The sequence below is a fragment of the Elephas maximus genome, chromosome 25 (genome assembly GCF_024166365.1).
Source record: "Elephas maximus indicus isolate mEleMax1 chromosome 25, mEleMax1 primary haplotype, whole genome shotgun sequence".
In the NCBI taxonomy this organism is placed as follows: domain Eukaryota; kingdom Metazoa; phylum Chordata; class Mammalia; order Proboscidea; family Elephantidae; genus Elephas; species Elephas maximus.
The window spans coordinates 33,530,059-33,548,739 of NC_064843.1; the positions used below are offsets into that span (position 1 = coordinate 33,530,059).

At 44.0% G+C, this 18,681-nt stretch overlaps 1 protein-coding gene across 1 annotated transcript in view; it reads right to left on the minus strand.

The window, feature by feature from the left end:
- CNBD2 (cyclic nucleotide binding domain containing 2) overlaps positions 1-18,176 on the minus strand; it is a 42,099-nt gene extending 23,923 nt beyond the window's left edge. Inside the window, exons 1-7 of the mRNA XM_049869132.1 lie at positions 18,126-18,176; positions 14,545-14,682; positions 12,722-12,775; positions 8,316-8,479; positions 4,957-5,113; positions 4,102-4,253; positions 1,886-2,024 (exon numbers count right to left, since the gene is read on the minus strand). Coding sequence (XP_049725089.1) covers positions 1,886-2,024; positions 4,102-4,253; positions 4,957-5,113; positions 8,316-8,479; positions 12,722-12,775; positions 14,545-14,682; positions 18,126-18,176 — 855 coding nt within the window. The remainder of the gene's footprint in view (positions 1-1,885; positions 2,025-4,101; positions 4,254-4,956; positions 5,114-8,315; positions 8,480-12,721; positions 12,776-14,544; positions 14,683-18,125) is intronic.
- Positions 18,177-18,681: the final 505 nt, after the last annotated feature.

Here is an 18,681-nt window from a genome sequence, read left to right on the forward strand (position 1 = left end):
TCTGTGGAGAAAACAATTTTACCATGTGTCCGCAAATGGTAAACTATTCAAAATGAACTGATTATGGACATTAATTATTTATGTTTATGATGTCAGCAGGAAATCATGTTTTCCAAATTTCAGGGTCCTGAAGGAGCCCTGGTGGTGCAGTGGTTAAGTGCTCAGCTGCTAACTGAAAAGTCGGCGGTTCGAACCCACCAGCCGCTCCGTGGCAGAAAGATGTGGCAGTCTACTCCTGTAAAAGATTACAGCCTTGAAAACCCTATGCAGCAGTTACACCTTGTCCTACAGGGTCACTATGACTCAGGATCAACTCCACTGCAAAAGGGTTTTGGTATTTGAGAGGACACCCCATCTGCTGCTACTTTCGCCCTCTAGTGGTAATATGAGTAAACTACAGAAGTCAGGGCAGACTGGCCCTGCTACCAGAGGACAATTCAAAGACCCTATCTGGCCAAGCAGGAAATAAAAACAAGGAAAAAAAGAGCAGTCCCTTTCAAGGGGGCAGGTGCTCCTCAGCACCAGCTGGGGGGACCATGTCAGAATGCTGATGTTGCCTGATCTTCCGAATATTCAAAAAAGGCCAAAAATCTGAATTTGTATGTTAAATTTTCATATTAGCTATTAAATCAGGGACAAACCAAACCCATCTACAGGCTGGCTTAGGCCCATTACCAGCTGTCACTTTGTGATGTCTGCATTGTTTTTTTCTCAGGATGAAGTCCAAGTACTTCTGCGTTAGAATCACCGGGACACTTACACCAATGCAGACTTCAGAGCCAAGGAATCAGGATCTCTGGGGTGAGCCTGGAAGCTGCCTTTTTAAGAAGTACCCTAGGAGTTCTTTATGCTTTCCAGTTTGACTCCTCCCTTGATCAGAAGTTCTCTGGCAATTTAGTGCACATCAGAGTCACCTGGAGGGCTTGTTAAACCAGGTTACTGAGCCCCACTTCCAGAGTTTTGGATTTAATAGGGCCCAGTGGGCCTGAGAATCTGCATTTTTAAGGAGTTGGCCATGTGATAGTGATACAGAAAATTTTATAATGTGGTTATATCAATTTCACAATGAAAAGGTTGTACTTTTTTAAAAAGTGATCTGTCACCAATAAGACTCAAGAGCCAAATGCACAATTTCAATCTGCATCTGTATATAAATAAACACGTGCATGAGCTCCTGGAGAAGCTACCCCTTGGCCCTCTTTCTAATATAATAGCTACATATCTTAAAGTTCACAGCAACCCTCTGAAGGAGGCAGGACAAAGTGTGTCGTTTGTGCTTTATAGTGTTAAAAATAATCAGAACTCAAAGAAAAACTATTGTAAGCATTTATTCTATACGCATATAGGGAGACCATTTCGATTCCGGAAAAAGCAATTGGCTGGAAGTCAATCAGTTACAATGAGGCTTACAAAGAGGAGGGAGAAGAATAGAAGATCAACCACTGGCCAATCTCATTGTGACTGATTGAACCCTGCCTGCCCCTGTTCACTGAGATCTACTGATATCAGGTCACAAGGTGGTCTCAGGCCCTCTACCCAGCCTCAGCCATGAATTTTGAAATTCAAATTTAGTAAGCTTAGCTTCTAACAGGAAAAAAAAAAAAAAATAGCAACTCTGGGTGAAGGAAAAACCACAGGCAAGATTAATTTTGGTTGGGAATTTCTCTACAGGGAACATTTGGTTTCAGAGGTCAGAAAACTGTAAAATCAAAGTAAGAGGACTGTTGCTAATTTTTCTCTTTGACGACAGCTAGGACATGGAAGCTCAGAGAGGGAAGTGAATTGCCCGAGTTGCAGAACAGGGCTTGACACCATCTGTCTGCCATGGGACATCATATTAGGCTCAGTCTCCCCAGTTTCACTCACTCCCCACCAGACCTCTTACCTTGCAGACAAACATAACCATGGCAGACTCTAAAAAGTCTCTTGAAATCAGCTGGCCAAATGAGAACTTCTCCACCTTCCCCATGGTGACCAGCTGCCAGAGCTTCTCTTTGGACCAGGACCGAAACAGATCCATCTTCCTGACATGAAAAAGCCTGTTAGATTCATCACCCTACATCAATTGACCCTACTGCCTCTTTTACTCTTGAAAACGCCTGGCCTGAAAGATTTCACACACCCTCCCCCGCTGCCTAGCCTGTAGCCAATTTCCTATCAGGTTAGCATCTTTGCTCCTTTTATCTATTCTTTTTCTAAGTTCCTCCCCTCCTGCCCCACTCCCCTCTTTGCTGCTTCTCAAATACACTTTGCATGATCCAGCCTCTGTGCTTTTCCCACCTCTGCTCCATCCCATCCCTTCTTGCACCTTGTGGCTCACTAAACTAATCCCTTTCCAAGGAAAGGCCCGGAGGTTCCTCACTTCTGCTCACAGCTGTGTTCTGTCCCCCAGCTCGGGGTCCTGGCCCTACCTTTGGTTTGGGTAGCTTATTCCAATGCTTGCCTCCCTTTGGCCTACTGGCTTCAAATACTCAGCTCTAGGCCCTGGGAGCAGGAGATCCAGACTCACCTCCTTTTGCCTGTTTGCTCCCTGTAGCTGGAGGCCCACTCCATGGTGACTGCCCTTTCCTCTGACCCTTATACACCACCACTTAGGGCTTTGCTTCCTTCACAAGCAGCTCCAACAGATTGTAAGCTCAAAATTCAGGGTGACTCAGGCCTCAACAGGGGCACTGAGTCCAGTTCAAGGTACCAAAGAAGAAGGCTATGTCCAGAGGAGAAGGGTCTAGAGTTGTAGGAAGAAAGGCCACACCCTTCTCCCTGATCATCTCATTTGATCTTACTATGACCTTGGAAGATAGGTATCATTATCCCCATTTTACTGAGCAGGAGACTGAGGCTCAGAGAAGATCTCGGGTCACATCGTTGATAAGCCTGAGAGCTGAGCCCATGCTTATTTTAACACTGTATCAAAAATGAGCTTTTCCTTCCTTTGGACTAACTCCCCCCTCCACCTTTTCCAGGCTCCATCTTCTTTATGAAGCTTTCTCTCTGAGCTCTAATGCACAGGGACCAGATGCCTCTGCCCATCATGCTTCTCTCATTGTCTGTGTCTGTACAACTCCACACCTGTGTTTTCAGTGCCAATGCAGATAATTCATTTGATTTTTACTCTTTTTCATTAAGGTGAGTGACTAAAGAATACTTTAAAGAGATTTAGTTTCTATACCCTTATATGGCCTTTCATGTAAGTAAGTACTCCAAGCCAAAAAAAACAAAAAAATTTTTGCTCTACATGAATTACGCTTTTAGGTTCATTAAAGTATTAAATAATTATACCCATACTTAAGGTGGTTACTTTTCTGACCCACAATGGCTACCATTATTTATATTCTGTTATTCATTTATTCACTATGTGTCTGTTGAAAACCTACAAGGTTCTGGCACTGTGAAAACAGGGGGATTACAGTGGTGAAAAAGACAGATCTGCCACCATATTGCTTACTATCTGAGGGGGCAAAGAAACAGTAAGGAAATGAAGATAGAATCAAGAATTACAGTTTATTGAACAACATGATGAACATGTCACTGAACTGTACCTGTGAAGATTGTTAAAATGGTGAATGTTTTATTATATATATATATATATATATATTTACCAAAAAAAATTAGTTTGGGTGGAGGCTGTAAAGAAACACAGAGTGCTACAGAAGCATATGATGGAGTACCCTCTCTATTCTGGAGTGGGTGGTGAGGCCCAGGGACTTCTGAATCAGACATTTTGGGCACAAGTCCTGGCTTCGCCACCCTAAGCCTTGGCTCCTTCATCTATACGCTGGGAAAAATAAGAGAAACAACCTCACGGAATTGAATGCTTGAGATGAGACAAGTCGTACAAAGTACTTAGCACGCTGCCTGGCCCAGCAATTGCTCAATAAATGTTAGCTCTTCTTTTTATCCCACAAGGAAGCGATACTTGAGCTGAGACCTGGAGGGATAGTAGGAGTTTGCTACATAAAAGGCGGCAGGTGGGTACGGAAGAGTATTTCAGGTAAAGAGAATAGCATCTAACATGTTTTACACCAGGCCTAGGACAAAGTCAAGCACTTAATAAGCACATGGGGTGGTGGGGGGTGGGAAGATGATCGATGATGGAGTTACCTAAAAAATTTAAACCGATCGTGAGCATCCCTTTCAATTTCCACATCCAGCTTATTAGCATAGAAATCCTCCTTGTCGACAACCAAGAACTCTGTTTCTTCCATACAGACCACAGTGGCCCTCCTTACTGAAGAACTTAGAAGGGCCATTTCCTGTTGGGTGAACAAGGTGAAGGGCAAGTGAGAGGTCACCTTCAGCTTCCTGTTCAAACCCTTGTACACCTCTTCCCTGCTTCCATCTTTCCTGAGGTCTCTCCTCCTCTAGCTGCAAGCTCCCTGGCCCCCTCCGGGCTCCTGTGGGCCCACTCCCTTCCTTCTTAATATGCTGCTTGTGCCTGCTGCTTCAGGCAACAGGCCTGAAGGAGTCAGAGGAGAGGAAGCCAGAGAGGCCTCGTTGTGGAGTCAATGCATCTCTCAGGTTATGTTATTATTGTGTCAAGTCGATTCTGACTCACAGTGACCCCATGTGACAGAGTAGAACTGCCCCATAGGGTTTCCTAGGCTATAATCTTTATGGAAGTAGATTGCCGGGTCTTTCTCCTGTGAAGACACTGGATGGGTTCGAACTACCAACCTTTTGGTTAGCAGCTGAGTGTTTAACCACTGTGCCACCAGGGCTCCTTCTAAGGGGTTATCCAGGGAACATAATCCTTAAACATCACAGATGAAGATGTCAGCCTTGGACATGACTTGGTCTAACCCCACTGGCATTTGATATAAGGGCTCTGGGGCTCACAATGGGGCAGTGGTTTGCAGAGTGTAAGGCAGGACAGGGCCTGGCCGGGAGCTTCTGGCAGGAGTCCTGTCACACCTCCAACCCCACCCCAGGAAGCCAGGCCCATCCCCCTGTGTTCACCCCAAAAGAGCAGCCCTTTTGCAGCAAAGTCGGATGTGGGTCCAGGAAGGCGCTGCTGCCATCCTCATCCTCGGTCACTGCGACCTTGCCCAGGTAGATAAAATAAAAGCTGTTGCCTCTCTGGCCCCTCTTGATGATCACACGTCTACGACCAAACCTGGAGAAAGACCATGCATTAGAGCTTCATTCCTTTTGACAGTGACTACTATTCCATTGTACATGTATACCACATTTTCTTCATCCATTCATCTCTTTATGGACACTTAGGTTGTTTCTACCTTTTGGCTCAAACTAATTTTTGTAGAAGAAAGAAAGTTATTGAAGAGCTCTCCTGCCACCAAAAAAAGTACTAGGCCAGCTGATCTGGTAGTAACACAGAGGTTGGTCCATGCTAGAAAGAAATCTAGACTGGTTGTGCTCTTTGTTCCGGGGTACAAACGCACAGACTTATATTAGAAGGACCTCAGAAGAGCTCACACCCAGCCCCATCAAGCTTGACTCCTTCACTAACACCTACCCAATCACCCACTGCTGATAGATGTAAGCTTCCTGGGCGCAGAGCCTTTGTCATTTTGGTTCACTGCTCTATGTACTCATTTGTCGAATTAACAAATGAACAAATGCTGAAAGCAATGTATGAGTTAGTAGACTAGCTAATGACTAAAAACATTGACTTTAGAGTTAGACCAGGGTCCAAATCCTGGTGCTACCCTTTGCAGTGTGACACTGGGCAACTTGGCCCCTCTCTGAGCCTCAGTTTCTAAAATGCAGATAAGCATACCTAGAAAGCAATGGATAAATGGTCTTATTTTGATCTCCAGTAGCTCACTACTCAACTGGGAACCCTTAGGGTAGAGGTACTTGGGGTCAGAGCAAACTGAGATTTAGTTCTTAGGCTCAGAGGGAAGTTTCTGAATTTCAAATGCAAGTTCAAATCTCATGTGTTACAATATTCATCCATTTCCTTCATTCACCCAATAAGTACTGTGATGGTTAAAGTTGTATGTCACCTTGGCTGGACCATGATTCTCAGTGGTTTGGCAGTTATAATGTAGTCTGGCAGTCGTGTGATGTTGTGATCAATTCCATAATGAGACTGCATATAATGTGATCACCTCCATGATGGGATCTGCTTCGAGTTGCCAATCAGTGGAAAGGGAGTTTCCTTGTGCATGTGGCCTGGATTGAATATAAGTGGGCATTCTGGCAAGGCTTGTGGGCTTTTGCTTGCTCTGGATCCTGCAGCTGGGTTCTGTTTGTCTGACCTCTGACTCCTGGGACTTCAGCTAGCAGCTTACCTGCTGTCTTGCCTGCCGATCTTGGTATTTGTCCATCTTGGCAGGCTGTGAGCCAGGGCCCTGCTCCCCGACCTGCGGATCTTGGGTTTGCCAGCCCCTGTGGCTACGTGAATCAGTAGAAGCCTCTATCGTGATCTGTGGATTTGAGTCTTAACTCTGCTACTTATTATCTAGATGATCTTGCATAAGCCTCTACAATCATGTGAGCCATTTCCTTGATATAAATCTCTCTCTCTATATATATTTACACACTTTACTGGTTTTGCTCCTCTAGAGAACCCAGCTTAAGACATTTGGTATGGGGGGTGGGGTGCTGCTGTAACAGATACCTAAAATGTGGAGGTGGTTTTGAAACTGTGAATGGGTAAAGGCTGGAAGAGTTTTAAAGTACCTACTGATAAAAGCCTAGATTTCTTTGAAGAGACTCTTGGTGGAATTATGGACATCAAAGACAATTCTGGTAAGGACTCAGAAGGACATGAGGAGAGCTGTTACAGTGGAGACGGCACAGATGGTGATAGGCAGCAGCAGAAAAACAGCAGCAGCACAGAACTGGTAGCAGCAGAACCAGGAGACCAGCGTGAGACAGCACTGGAGCTGACCCACAGAGTGAGTGCTTAGTGCCTTTGCACAGGAAGCTTCCTGGCAGAGTGGGGTGCTCCAGGTACTTACGAGTAGAGCTAAAGAGCTTTGGAACACTTGCCCTCGATGACCAGCGTTTTGGTTAGCAGCCAAGTGCTTAACCACTGTGCCACCAGAGCTCCTTCTCAAACCTATACCAACCACCAAATCCGTTGCCGTTGAGTTGATTCCAACCCATAGCAACCTATAGTGACCTTAAAACCAAAAAACTTGTTGCCATGGAGTCAATTCCAACTCATAGAGACACTATAGGACAGAACAGAATAGCCCCATAGAGTTTTCAAGGCTGTAATCTTTATGCAAACTGACTGCCATGTCTTTCTCTCTCAGGGTGGCTGGTGGGTTTGAACCACTGACCTTTCTAGTTAGCAGCCAAGCACTTAACCACTGTGCTACCAGGGATCCTTAGAGTGACCTTATATTCTGTATTTTCAAGACAGATCAAATATTCTGTTAGGCTGTCCCATAAGCCACTGAAATTTCCTGGAAATGGCAGTATTTCAATATGCAACACTTAGACTTTCTCTACTACAGGGTAGTTAACCCTTTTTGCTCCATGGACCCTCTGATAGCCTGCTGAAGCCTTCACAGAAGAATGTTTTAAATGCATAAAATAAAATACAGCAGAATTATAGTTATTAAATGTTTCTTAAAAAATAAAATTTGTGATACAATAATATATGTGCTTCTTTATTAAGGCACTGAATAACAAGATCTAGCAGCAGATCTAATAACTACCATAATTTTGAAGCTGTGATGAACATAAATTATTTTTCCAGATATCTTCAACAACTTGAAATTTATGTGAAAATATCTGTGATTTATTTAGATGAAAAGTTCACAGGTATGGGTAATATTACAGTGGTTTATTGTCTACATTCATGATTGAAGGAAATGCTAAATTTCAGTTTGAGGTTAATAAAAATAGAGATGCAATTTACAGCAACAGGTTTTGGGTAATTTTTTTTTTTGTCTCATTCAAGTTCACAGACCTCTGCTCTAGCACCTACCTGGATATAGCACGATCACTTGTAACCCATTCTGGCTTTTAGGAACATATACCCTCACTTTGTATTTATCACATGGCTAACATTGATAGACGACCCTGCACAAGTCATTTTTCCCCTCTGAGCCTCAGTCTTCTCATCTGAAAATGAAGGCATTGGATCAGATCCTTTCTGAAGTTCTCATGAGATCATCTCCAGATTCAGTGAGTAAACTTCTAGGAAGATTCTCAATAAAGGAATGAGATAAATTGAGCCACAATCATAACAATGAACGCTAAGGTGAACCGACAGAAGACCTTTCACAACTGATACTACATGGAGGGGCAGCAGAACCTGGCATGGCTTCTCAGCTGGGCTATTTCTGCCTAGCCCAGCCCCAGCCCAGGGATCAAGAAGTGTGCCCCCTACTGACCGTTCAAAGCGCACAACTTTGGCCAGGAGCAGCTGCAGGGTGTCGTTGTAGTTCCTGAAGCTATCCAGAGCCTGCAAGAGGTTACACAGGTCTTGGATCTCTTCCTCCGTTCTCCAAGCAGGCCTCTTCTGTGTGATCTCAATGGCCCTTGGAGGAAAGTGACCCTGTGGAGAGAGAATCAGTGGCACATGGGACACAGCAGACAACCCCCATACTCCTGCCTTTATGCTTTCCCATTCCCCATGCAGTAGTGGCTGACATGTAACGAGTGCTCGCTGTGCCAGGCATCGGCACAAGCATCTTACATGCACCATCTCATGGCATCCTCACACAGCCCTGGAATCCAAGCACTATTACTATTCCCATTCGACACATGAAGAAACTCAGACAGGATTATAACCTAGATCTGTCAAATCTCAAGGCCTGTGTCTCCAACCACTGGGCCCCAATGCCTCTGCTCTCTATTAAACCTCCTAGGCAATACGGGTCTGCTCCCTGGGCTCCAGCAACCCTCCAGGTCCCTTGGCACAGGCACACTGCAGTCAGGGGAGATGTTCTCCCTTGCCTCAGCCTATACCTTGACATGTTACATGAGACTAAGAAACAAAGAGAACCTGCCAGACTTTTAGCCACTCTTTTCTTCCCTAGTAAACCAGGACGTGTGGACTAGTTGACTGGCAGAACTCTCACTGTGAATTTTTAACGCCCATGCCCCCTACTGAGTTCCCACTGTACTTCGGATAAAATCCTAACTCCTAACCACAGCCATAAGGGTCCATATGGCCTGACTCCCTACCGCCCTACTTACCCCTCCCACCTCATCTCCTGCCTGTCCCCTTTGTTCTCTAGTCTCTCGCTTTCTTCCTATTCCTTGCATGTGCCAACCTGGCTCTGTCTTACGGTGTTTGCTTGGACTGTTTCCCCTGACTGAGATAGTCTTCCCCTGGATTTTCACATAGCTGCCTCTTCTTCATCATTCTGGTCTCAGCTCATATGCTGCCACCTCCTCAGTGAGTCCCTCCAGGATTACTTGAGTGAAAGTAGCAGCCCTCCCTCCGCACATTCCGTAGGCAATTTCTTCAGAGCATTTAATACATTCTGAAATAATCTTATTCCTTTTTGTTAATGTGTATATATTATCTGTCATTCCCCTACCCTACACACAAATTGGGAGGCCCTGGTGGTGTAGTGTTTAATATGGTAGCCACTAGCAACACGTGGCCATTTAAATGTAAATTAAATACAAAATTAAGTTGCTCAGTTGCACTGACTACATTTCAAATGCCCAATAGCCATATGAGTCTGATGGCTACTGCATTGGACGATACAGATTATAGGACATTTCCATTATTGTAGAAAATTCTGTTGAACAAAGGTGCTCTAGGATAAAAAAAAAAAGGATAGGAGCCCCAATATAAACACAATGAAGGAGCCCTGGTGGTACAGTGTTTAAAGTGCTTGGCTGCTAACTGAAAGGTCAGCAGTTTGAATCCACCAGCCACTCCAAGGGAGAAAGGTGTGGCAACCTGCTTCTGTAAAGATTTACAGCTTTGGAAACCCTACCTATGGGGCAGTTCTACTATGTCCTATAGGGTTGTGATGAGTCAGTATCAGCTCCACAGCAGTGGGTTTGGGGTTTTTTATAAACACGATACTGGCCCTGTCTACCTTCTTTACCAGGTAGACTAGTGCGGCACTCAATAAAACGAATATTTATGGAAAGAATGAATGAGTGCTGGTAGTCTTACATAACAGTAGTTGTCACAGAAGCAAAGTGGAACTGGGATATGATGAAGCATTCTGGACATCAGGGAAACAGATGAGAAGTCTCACCTATTCACTCAGAAAGGCAACATAGCTTAGTGATCAAAAGTGCAGGGGGGAAAAAAGGCATCTGGGCTGGGGTGCCAGACGGTGGATCGGGACCTCAGCCCTGCTACTTCCTAGCTGTCTGTCCTCAGCCAGTCACTTCTCCCTGAGTCTGTTTCCCTGTCTGATAACAGCAGAACCTATCTGTATAAATGTTGTTGGGTGCTGTGGAGTGAATTCTGACTCACAGAGACCTCATGTGACAGAGTAGAACTTCTCCATAAGGTCTTCTTGGCTGTCATCTTTATGGAAGCAGATTACCAGGTCTTTCTCCTTTCGGTTAGCAGCCAATCATCTAACTGTTTTGCCACCAGAGAATAGCAGAGTTGATACTGTAAAGGGCTTACAACAGTGCCTGGCACAGAGCAAGGGCTATGGAAGTGTTAGTCATTTTTATAGACTAGGTTAGGTCCAGTCTTTCTACTTTCCAATTCTCTCTTGCTTTCAATAACTGATTGGGGTTCCTGCCATGGGACTTATTTATGACAAAACACAGATGGCCATGGCCTCTATAGACCAAAGTGATCCTTCAGGCCCATCTGAGGCTCTAATTCCTCCAGGAAGTTTCTCTCTTCACTCCAACCCTTAGAGACACTCTTCTCTGGATTCCTATAGAACTGACTCTGTTATTTAACTTTCTGGGTAAATTTCATCACCTTACCTTCTAGTTAACTCCTTAGGAGCAAAGTGAGGATATTACACAACCTAGTATTCCCCACAGACTGACTGCAGAGCTTGGCCAACCAGAAGAGCTCAAAAAATGCCTAGGGGTGGGGAAAAGGGAATACAATTCAAACAGGGCCCCAGGAGACTATCCAGACTGCCTCACAAATGCCATTTCTCCTGGCTCTTCCCTTCTCTCACTACTGGACAGCCATCTCTTCTGTGTTCCTCCAGCATACAGGAAAGGATAAAGACTATAAATGACTGTCCATAATCCCACTGCCCAGAATTAGCCATTAACATCTGGCATAATTGTTTCCTGGCTTTTTCTGCGTATATTAGCTTTTTTTTTTTTTTTTAAATATGTTGAATAAGAACCTAAGCCTCTGTGTAAACCTTTGCTGAAAACATAATAAAATATTATTTAAAAATATAGGGAGATAGAGAAACTCCATTGCCATCAAGTTGATTCCAACTCATAGGAACTCTATAGGATAAAGTAGAACTGCTCAATAGGGTTTCCAAGACTGTAAATCTTTGCAGAAGCAGGCTGCCACATCTTCTGCAGAACGGGTGGTGAGTTCAAACCACAGACCTTTTGGCAGGTGAGCGCTTTAACCACTGAACCACCTCTTAACCATTTTTTAAGTGTACAATTCAGTGACATGAATTATATTTACATTGTTGTACAACCATCACTGCCATTTGTTTTCAAAACTTTTTCATCACCGAAAACAACTCTATCCATTAAGCAATAACTCCCTATTCTTCCCTCCCCCTAGCCCACAGTAACCATGGTAACCACTAATCTACTTTCTGTCTCTATTTATTTGGGAAGGGCAGGTTGTTAAATCAGGTCTCTACACTTCCATCTCTGTACCTGAGCCAGAGTCAGACATGACCCATTCAAGAGCCTGGAGGCCTGGCTTATACAATGGTTTGTTCCTTTGTGCCCTCTTCTTTTCCTCCACCCCTATGCGCAGAATTGCCTTCATCTCTAAAGTTTGGGGACTCTCAGATAGGGCCCTAGTTTCTCCTCTCTGAAGGGTAAAACTTGGGTAACCTTCAAGGTCCAGTGTCAGACAATAGAAGCCACACGCTGGTCCTGATACCAGTTATAATGTTCTTTTCTCCCCTAGTTTCCCTGAGAGAAAAACCAAGATGGCTCCCCCAGGCCAGGGCCAAATCAGGGCTACAGTGGTAAGAACTTCAGATCTTCCCTATCAATAAGTATGTTCCTTTAAATTTTTATTTTTTACAATTTAATTTACTATCCAGGATTTGGTGAGGAGAAGCCAGGAAGATAACAATGATTCATGCAATGCAGAAAACTAGTCAAACAGTGCAAAGCCTCACACAGCTATAAAGGCAATTCCTCCTCAGAGTAGAGAAATGCTTTAGGGTCATCTGATCCACTGGCCTCATCTGCCACCCAGGTCAGGGACAGGTGTGCCCAGGGTCTCACCGAAATATCAGGGCAGAGGGAGAATTCACATGCAGGTCACCTCCTAAGTTCTAGGCCAGGACTTTCCCCACCATCCTAGTTCTTTCTCCTCTATCTAGGGCTTTCACAACCTCTGCTTTGCCTTCCATCATTTTCCCATGGTCCAAGTCCAGGAGCTCTCCCCTGTTCGCTCTGCTCAGCTATAAAGTGACAACTGGTTCAGGGGAATACATAGTCTTGGAATGGCAGGGCTGAAAGAGATCATTGAGATCAGCTATTTTATAGATAAAGAAACTAAGTGGCTAGCTCAGGGTGACACACTGGGTTGGTGGCAGAGGCTGGACTGAAACCAGATGCCCAGCCCAGTGCTTCTTCCAGGCCATGGTGAAGAAAGAAAACTCTCCAAAAGCAAGGTTAGGGCTTTGAATACCTTCTCAGCAATGAAGTCCATGGTGTCAAATGTGATTCGGCCCTGCTTCTTTTTCTGAAGGGGGGACGGGGGCGAGAAGAAGAATCAGCACATACCGCCCCTAAAATTTTGTATCCCAAACCCTTCTGCAGTACCGAGACCACCTTGGTGGGCAGGAAGCCATACAAAACCTCCTACCAGCAGGCCCTCTCATGTCTACCTCTGCTCAAAAGACCCAACTTAGCATTAGGCTTGGCCACAGCATTGACAACATACTGTTACAAAGGCAGAGGCACATGGGGGAGAGGGAGGAGACAGAGGGAAAGGAGGATAGAGAGAAAATAGAAGAAAAAAAAAAACCTGTTGCCGTCGAGTCGATTTTGACTCATAGCAACCCTACAGGACAGAGTAGAACTGCCCCATAGAGTTTCTAAGGAGCACCTGGTGGATTCGAACTGCCGACTTCTTGGTTAGCAGCCACAGCTCTTAACCACTATGGCACTAGGGTTTCCAGAGAGAAGGGAAGAGAAAAAAAGGAAGAGGGAAAAGAAGAAACAAATGGGAAAGTATAGAGGAAAAGAAGAACAAAAAGGAATGGATATAAAAAAAAAAAAAAAGGAAGGAACAAATGAAGCCAACCTTTGTTTGTTGTTGTTAGTTGCCTTTGAGCTGATTCCAACTCATGCAACCCCACGTATGCAAAGTAGAACTGCTCCATAAGGTTTTCAAGGCTGTGACCTTTCAGAAGCAGATCACCTGGCTTGTCTTCTGAGGCACCTCTGGGTAGGTTTGAACTGCCAACCTTTCAGCTAATAGATGAGCACTTAACTGTTTACACCACCTAAGGACCTCCCACTTTTGCTAAGTACCTATAATGAGCCAGGCACCATGCATCTTCCTTCTCCATTTAACCATCAGGACAAAACAGATTCTAAGTCCTGTTTTGGACTTGAGTGGGGTGAAGGAACTTACCCAAGCATCACCCAATCCATTAATGTTGAGTTGATTCCAGCTCATAGTGACCCTGTAGGACAGAGTAGAACTGGCCCATAGGGTTTCCAAGGCTGTAAATCTTTATGGAAACAGACTGCCACATCTTTCTCCCACGTAGTGGCTGGTTGATTCAAACTGCTGGCCTTTCGGTTAGCAGCTGAGTGCTTAACCACCGTGCCACCAAGGCTCCTTACAAGCATCACACACCTAGTAAATGTTGCAGCTGGTATCCAAACTGAAGGCTTTATGAGCCATAGTCCATGTCTAAATTACAGTCAGGAGGGGAAGAATATACAAGATCTTAGGGATGAACAAATCCAATCCCATCTTCTGACTATATCATGATTCCAGAATTTCTTCTGCCTCTTTCGATCCCTGATGGAATGGAAAGCGCTTCTTCTCCACTCCTGATCTTATTTTCCACATGAAGAGAGTTATATTAGCACACTACAAGCCTCTCTCCTTCCACACTGAGGAGGGACTTAAACTCCTTGATGAATTTGGAAGGAGAAATTTGGCATGATCATCCCCTTCTTTCCTCTCTGCCCATACTCTACTCTGTCCTCTGCCGTGAGTTTATTGCGGAGACCTGCCTTGGTCCAGTGCTTCCTGTGACTGGTGTGTAAAGCTGTCTAATTCCAGGATTCAGAATTAGGTAACCCTTTTGCCTGACAACACAAGTGACCTTCTCCAATTTAAGTCTTATAACTAATAAACATGACAGCTGGGTTCCCCATCTGGTTCACCCTTTGTCTTCTCTCCCAGTTGGCTCAGAGCTTGGGCTGGGAAGTGGGGTGCTATTTATTGGACCCCCCTCAAACCCTCATAATCCTCCTGATCCAGCTGCTTACATCCCAGAAAGAGAAGATTGGGTGCTTTCTGTGAGCAGTCTCAATGATCTGATATTCCCGGAACCCCCTGAGGCCTTGGCGGAACATTTTGCACACTCGGCTCATGATAATGATATCCTTGGTGAGCTGGTACAGTCCCTACGGAGGCAAAGCAAACAAGATCGTCAGAAACCATCTGTTTTCAACAGGCAACAGAAGACCGGATAGTGCTGAACAAGGTGAAATTTAACAGGGTTAAATGCAGTGGTGCACTGGAGTGATGGTTACATTTTCAGGAAATTTCCTAGTCTGTTGAAATCATGTTGGTAGCTTGAAATTGGCCATGGTGGGAGCATTTACACCACAGAAATCAGCAACTACAGCAAACGAGGGCAAGCCCCCTGCCCAAGAGCCGGCTGTTAAATATCCACCAGCATACTGCTAGTTATATGTCAAGTTCTTCACTTCAGTCTGAAAAATAATGAGAACAAGTAACCACAGGCAGTATGGGGTAATGCAAAGAACGTGCATTTTGAAATCAGATGGATCCGAGTTCAAATCCCAGCTCTACCACTTATTAAACCAAGAAACCAAACTCAGTGCCGTTGAGTCAATTCCGACTCATAGCGACCCTATAGGACAGAGTAGAACTGCCCCATAGAGCTTCCAAGGACCGCGTGGTGGATTCGAACTGCTGACCCCGAAGAACTTAACCACTACACCGCCAGGGTTTCCAACCACTTATTAGCTATGTGAAGTTAGTTAAGTTTTAGAGTCTTTATGAGCTTTTATTTTCTTCATCTCTTTCTCTTAGGTTGTAAAAAATATTAGTGAGATAATGTTTATAAAGCACCTTAGAACAGTGTCTGGCTCCGAACCAGCACTATTTAGTTTTCTAGTTATAACAGTGGGGACGATCTGCCTTAATAGCTGCATATATGAAAGGGAATAAGATGACTTAGGTGGTGCAAACTCGGTAAGAATTCAGTATGAGTTGTGGCCTCTAAAAAATAAATGTAATCTCAAGCTGTATGTCAATAGCTGTCCAAAACAAGGAGCACGATAGTCTCAGGCTAATATTCTCTCATCAGATCACCCTCACAAGTACTGCATTCAATTCTAGGATACCGAAAGAGGAGGCAACCAGGATTGTGAAAAATGTTAACTGAAGAACTAGCTGAAGATATTGTTTTGTCAGCCAGGTTTCCCTTTTTGCTTTGGCTACCAGAAAGCTCATAGCCAAATTTATGGTTCAAGTATAGCAGCTGTGTAGGATATTATATCTGTATTTTTATTATTATTATTTGTCTACAACTCCTATTCTGGTGTGTTTTTTCCCTGGTAGCTCTTATTTTTAAAATTTCATGTTACTTTTCATAGTTTGTCTTTCTTATATGCCACTTCAAAACTTTTGTGCAATTATGCAGGGAAAAAAATAAGTAAAAAATGTAAATCAAGGAAGAAACCAATTTTTCCTTGAAGGCAGTGGCTGTGTCTCTTCTGGGAAAGTCTCTGCCTGTGACAGAGATGTCCCCACACATGATGTAAAACTGTACTGCACATAGGGCCGGAGGACAATGAGTGTGAACTGATCAGGGACATTCCATTGTTCTTAGTGTTTGACAAAAGAATGAGGGAATCTGATCCAGAAGTCCTAGCCTTTTTCAGAGACCCTTACCCTATTCTCCATCCTTGTCCCTTCATGTCCTTGGTCCTTCCTGGGTCAAATAAGAGAAAAAACTGCGTTCCACATAGGAACCCCCAGGGTTAGTCACAGGTCTGCACAGTACCCTTTCACATGTCAGAGATGTAGTGAACAACTTCTAGGGCATCCACCCAGCTTACAACAACCCTGTTAACTGCCTCCCAATTCACGGTGATGGACTCCTAACAGTTTGACTCCAACCCTTAGCCACATTTGATTGGATTGGAATGAATGCCTATGGTAGGTAGAATAACAGCTCCTCAAAGATGTCCTAATCCCTGGAACCTATGAATATGTTAGGTTACATGGCAAAGGAGAGTTAAGACTGCAGATGGAATTAAGGTTGCTAATCAGTTGACCTGGAGATGGGGAGACTATCCTGGATTATTCAGGTGGGCTAATATAATCACCCAGGGATACTGCATCACCCTGGTTGGCAACTGGAAAAGTATACCTTACAATCAAGGAATATTACACATTTTATGTGTACATGTTAGAGAAATACTTACACATATGTACAAGGAGATAGCCATGTGGATGATCATGGTAGCTTTGTTTTTAACAGTGAAAAGTTGAGAAAAATTCAAGGTCCATCAGTAGGAAAAGGGATCAAGTCATGACTACATGGTCATAGGGTTGAACATAGAACTAGATCTGTGTGTGTCAATGTGGATAAAGCTCAAATATAATTTTGAGTGGGAAAAAGGTGAAATATGATTCCAGTTAAAAAAAAGTACCATATACTATATGTTGTTTAGGGATATGCTTATGTAATAAAATATAAAATATAGATAGGAAGAGTATACACCAACCTCAGGAACGTGGTTACCAGTAAGCAGAGAGAGATGGGCGTGGGATGGCAAGGAGCTTTACCTTTAACTGTAATGTCTTGTTTCTTTCAAAATTAGTGCCCATCAACAGATGAATGCATAAAACGTGGTACATATATACAATGGAATACTACTCAGCCAGTAGGAGAAATGAAGTCTTGATACATGCTACAATATGGACGGAGATGGAAGACATTATATATCTAAACAAAATATAGCAGAAAGTACTTTCTTAAAATTAATACTTACTGAGTGCAACACGCTTCGAGTGCAATTTGAGTGCAATTTACTATTGACGGGCACTATTCTAAGCCATTAATATGTGTTAACTCACTTAAACCACAACAATAAATCTGTTCAAACCAAAGCCAAACCCGTTGCCGTTGAATCAATTCCGACTTGCACTGACCCTATCTGTTCAGTAAGTACTAATATTATCAGCATCCTTTTGCAGAACAGAAAACAAAGGCATAGAAAATCAACTAACTTAACTAGGGCCACACATCTAATAAGTGATAGAGATTTGAACTCAGGCGGTCCACCTCCAGAGCCTATAAGCTTAAACATTACTCTACCCAGCTGCCCTGATGCTCTCTTTGGATCTCATGATAGCATGAAAGGTGGGTACAGAATAGGAATCAGGGGCTCAGAATGTGGCATATGGTATGCCCAGTGTCCAGCAGTAATAAGCAACAGGTCAGGGATCTAATTTAGTCCTTCTGAAGCCTAGTCTGCAGCTGTTTCCTTTGTGCCATGCCATTTTATGACTCCAAAAGGTATGGGGGATGAGTGCATCATTTGTCCAAGGCCCCCTCCTACTTCTTCCTTCCTCAAATTATCTATCTGTTCAATCTTCTGCTCTCGCCTCCCAGGACCCAGGGGTGGATTACTCAATAAGCAAGATACATATGGTCTTAATTGTGCTTACTTATTAATGTGTAACACACAATTTCACCTGCTTTTGGGTGAAACTGTGCAGTACAAATTAGTACTTAAGCACAATTAAGCCGGTGCACACAGTGCTTACTGGTTAATCTGTCCCTGCCAGGACCCTTGATACTACTCACCACTTCCTTCTTCAGGAGCTGCCAGGTATGATCTACCATATGTCTCCTCATCATTCCTGAGTTGGCAAATGGCACAACTAGTCCCTTTCTCTTTAAAGGGGAGGACTACAGATCCTTCCCTAAGAATCCAGTTATCCTAGAAACAAATAGCTTCCCTCAGTGGCAAGGTAAGAGCTCCTCTCCACTCTTCATACCCTACCAACAGCTGCTGGAAGCCTTATTCTGAGAAAATCTGATTCTCAGACTCTACTTACATCACAATGAAGATTCTGGAAGCAGAGGGGCAATGGGCAGGAATTGGAATCTGGTAACCTAACACTTATTAAATACTCATAGGCATGATCCTATTTAATCCTCACAACCACACATGGGGGACCTTACATCCACTCCATACATGAAGAGAGAGTTAAATGACTGCCAGGGTCATGTGGTCATATGAAAGAAAGTAGGATATTTCTGGGTTGGGGGCAGGGGCATACAATAACTCACTGTGGGGACCACTCTGAGGCTTAGAATTTGGAGAAAGAGCCTGGTGTGTGGCGACATGGCATGTCCC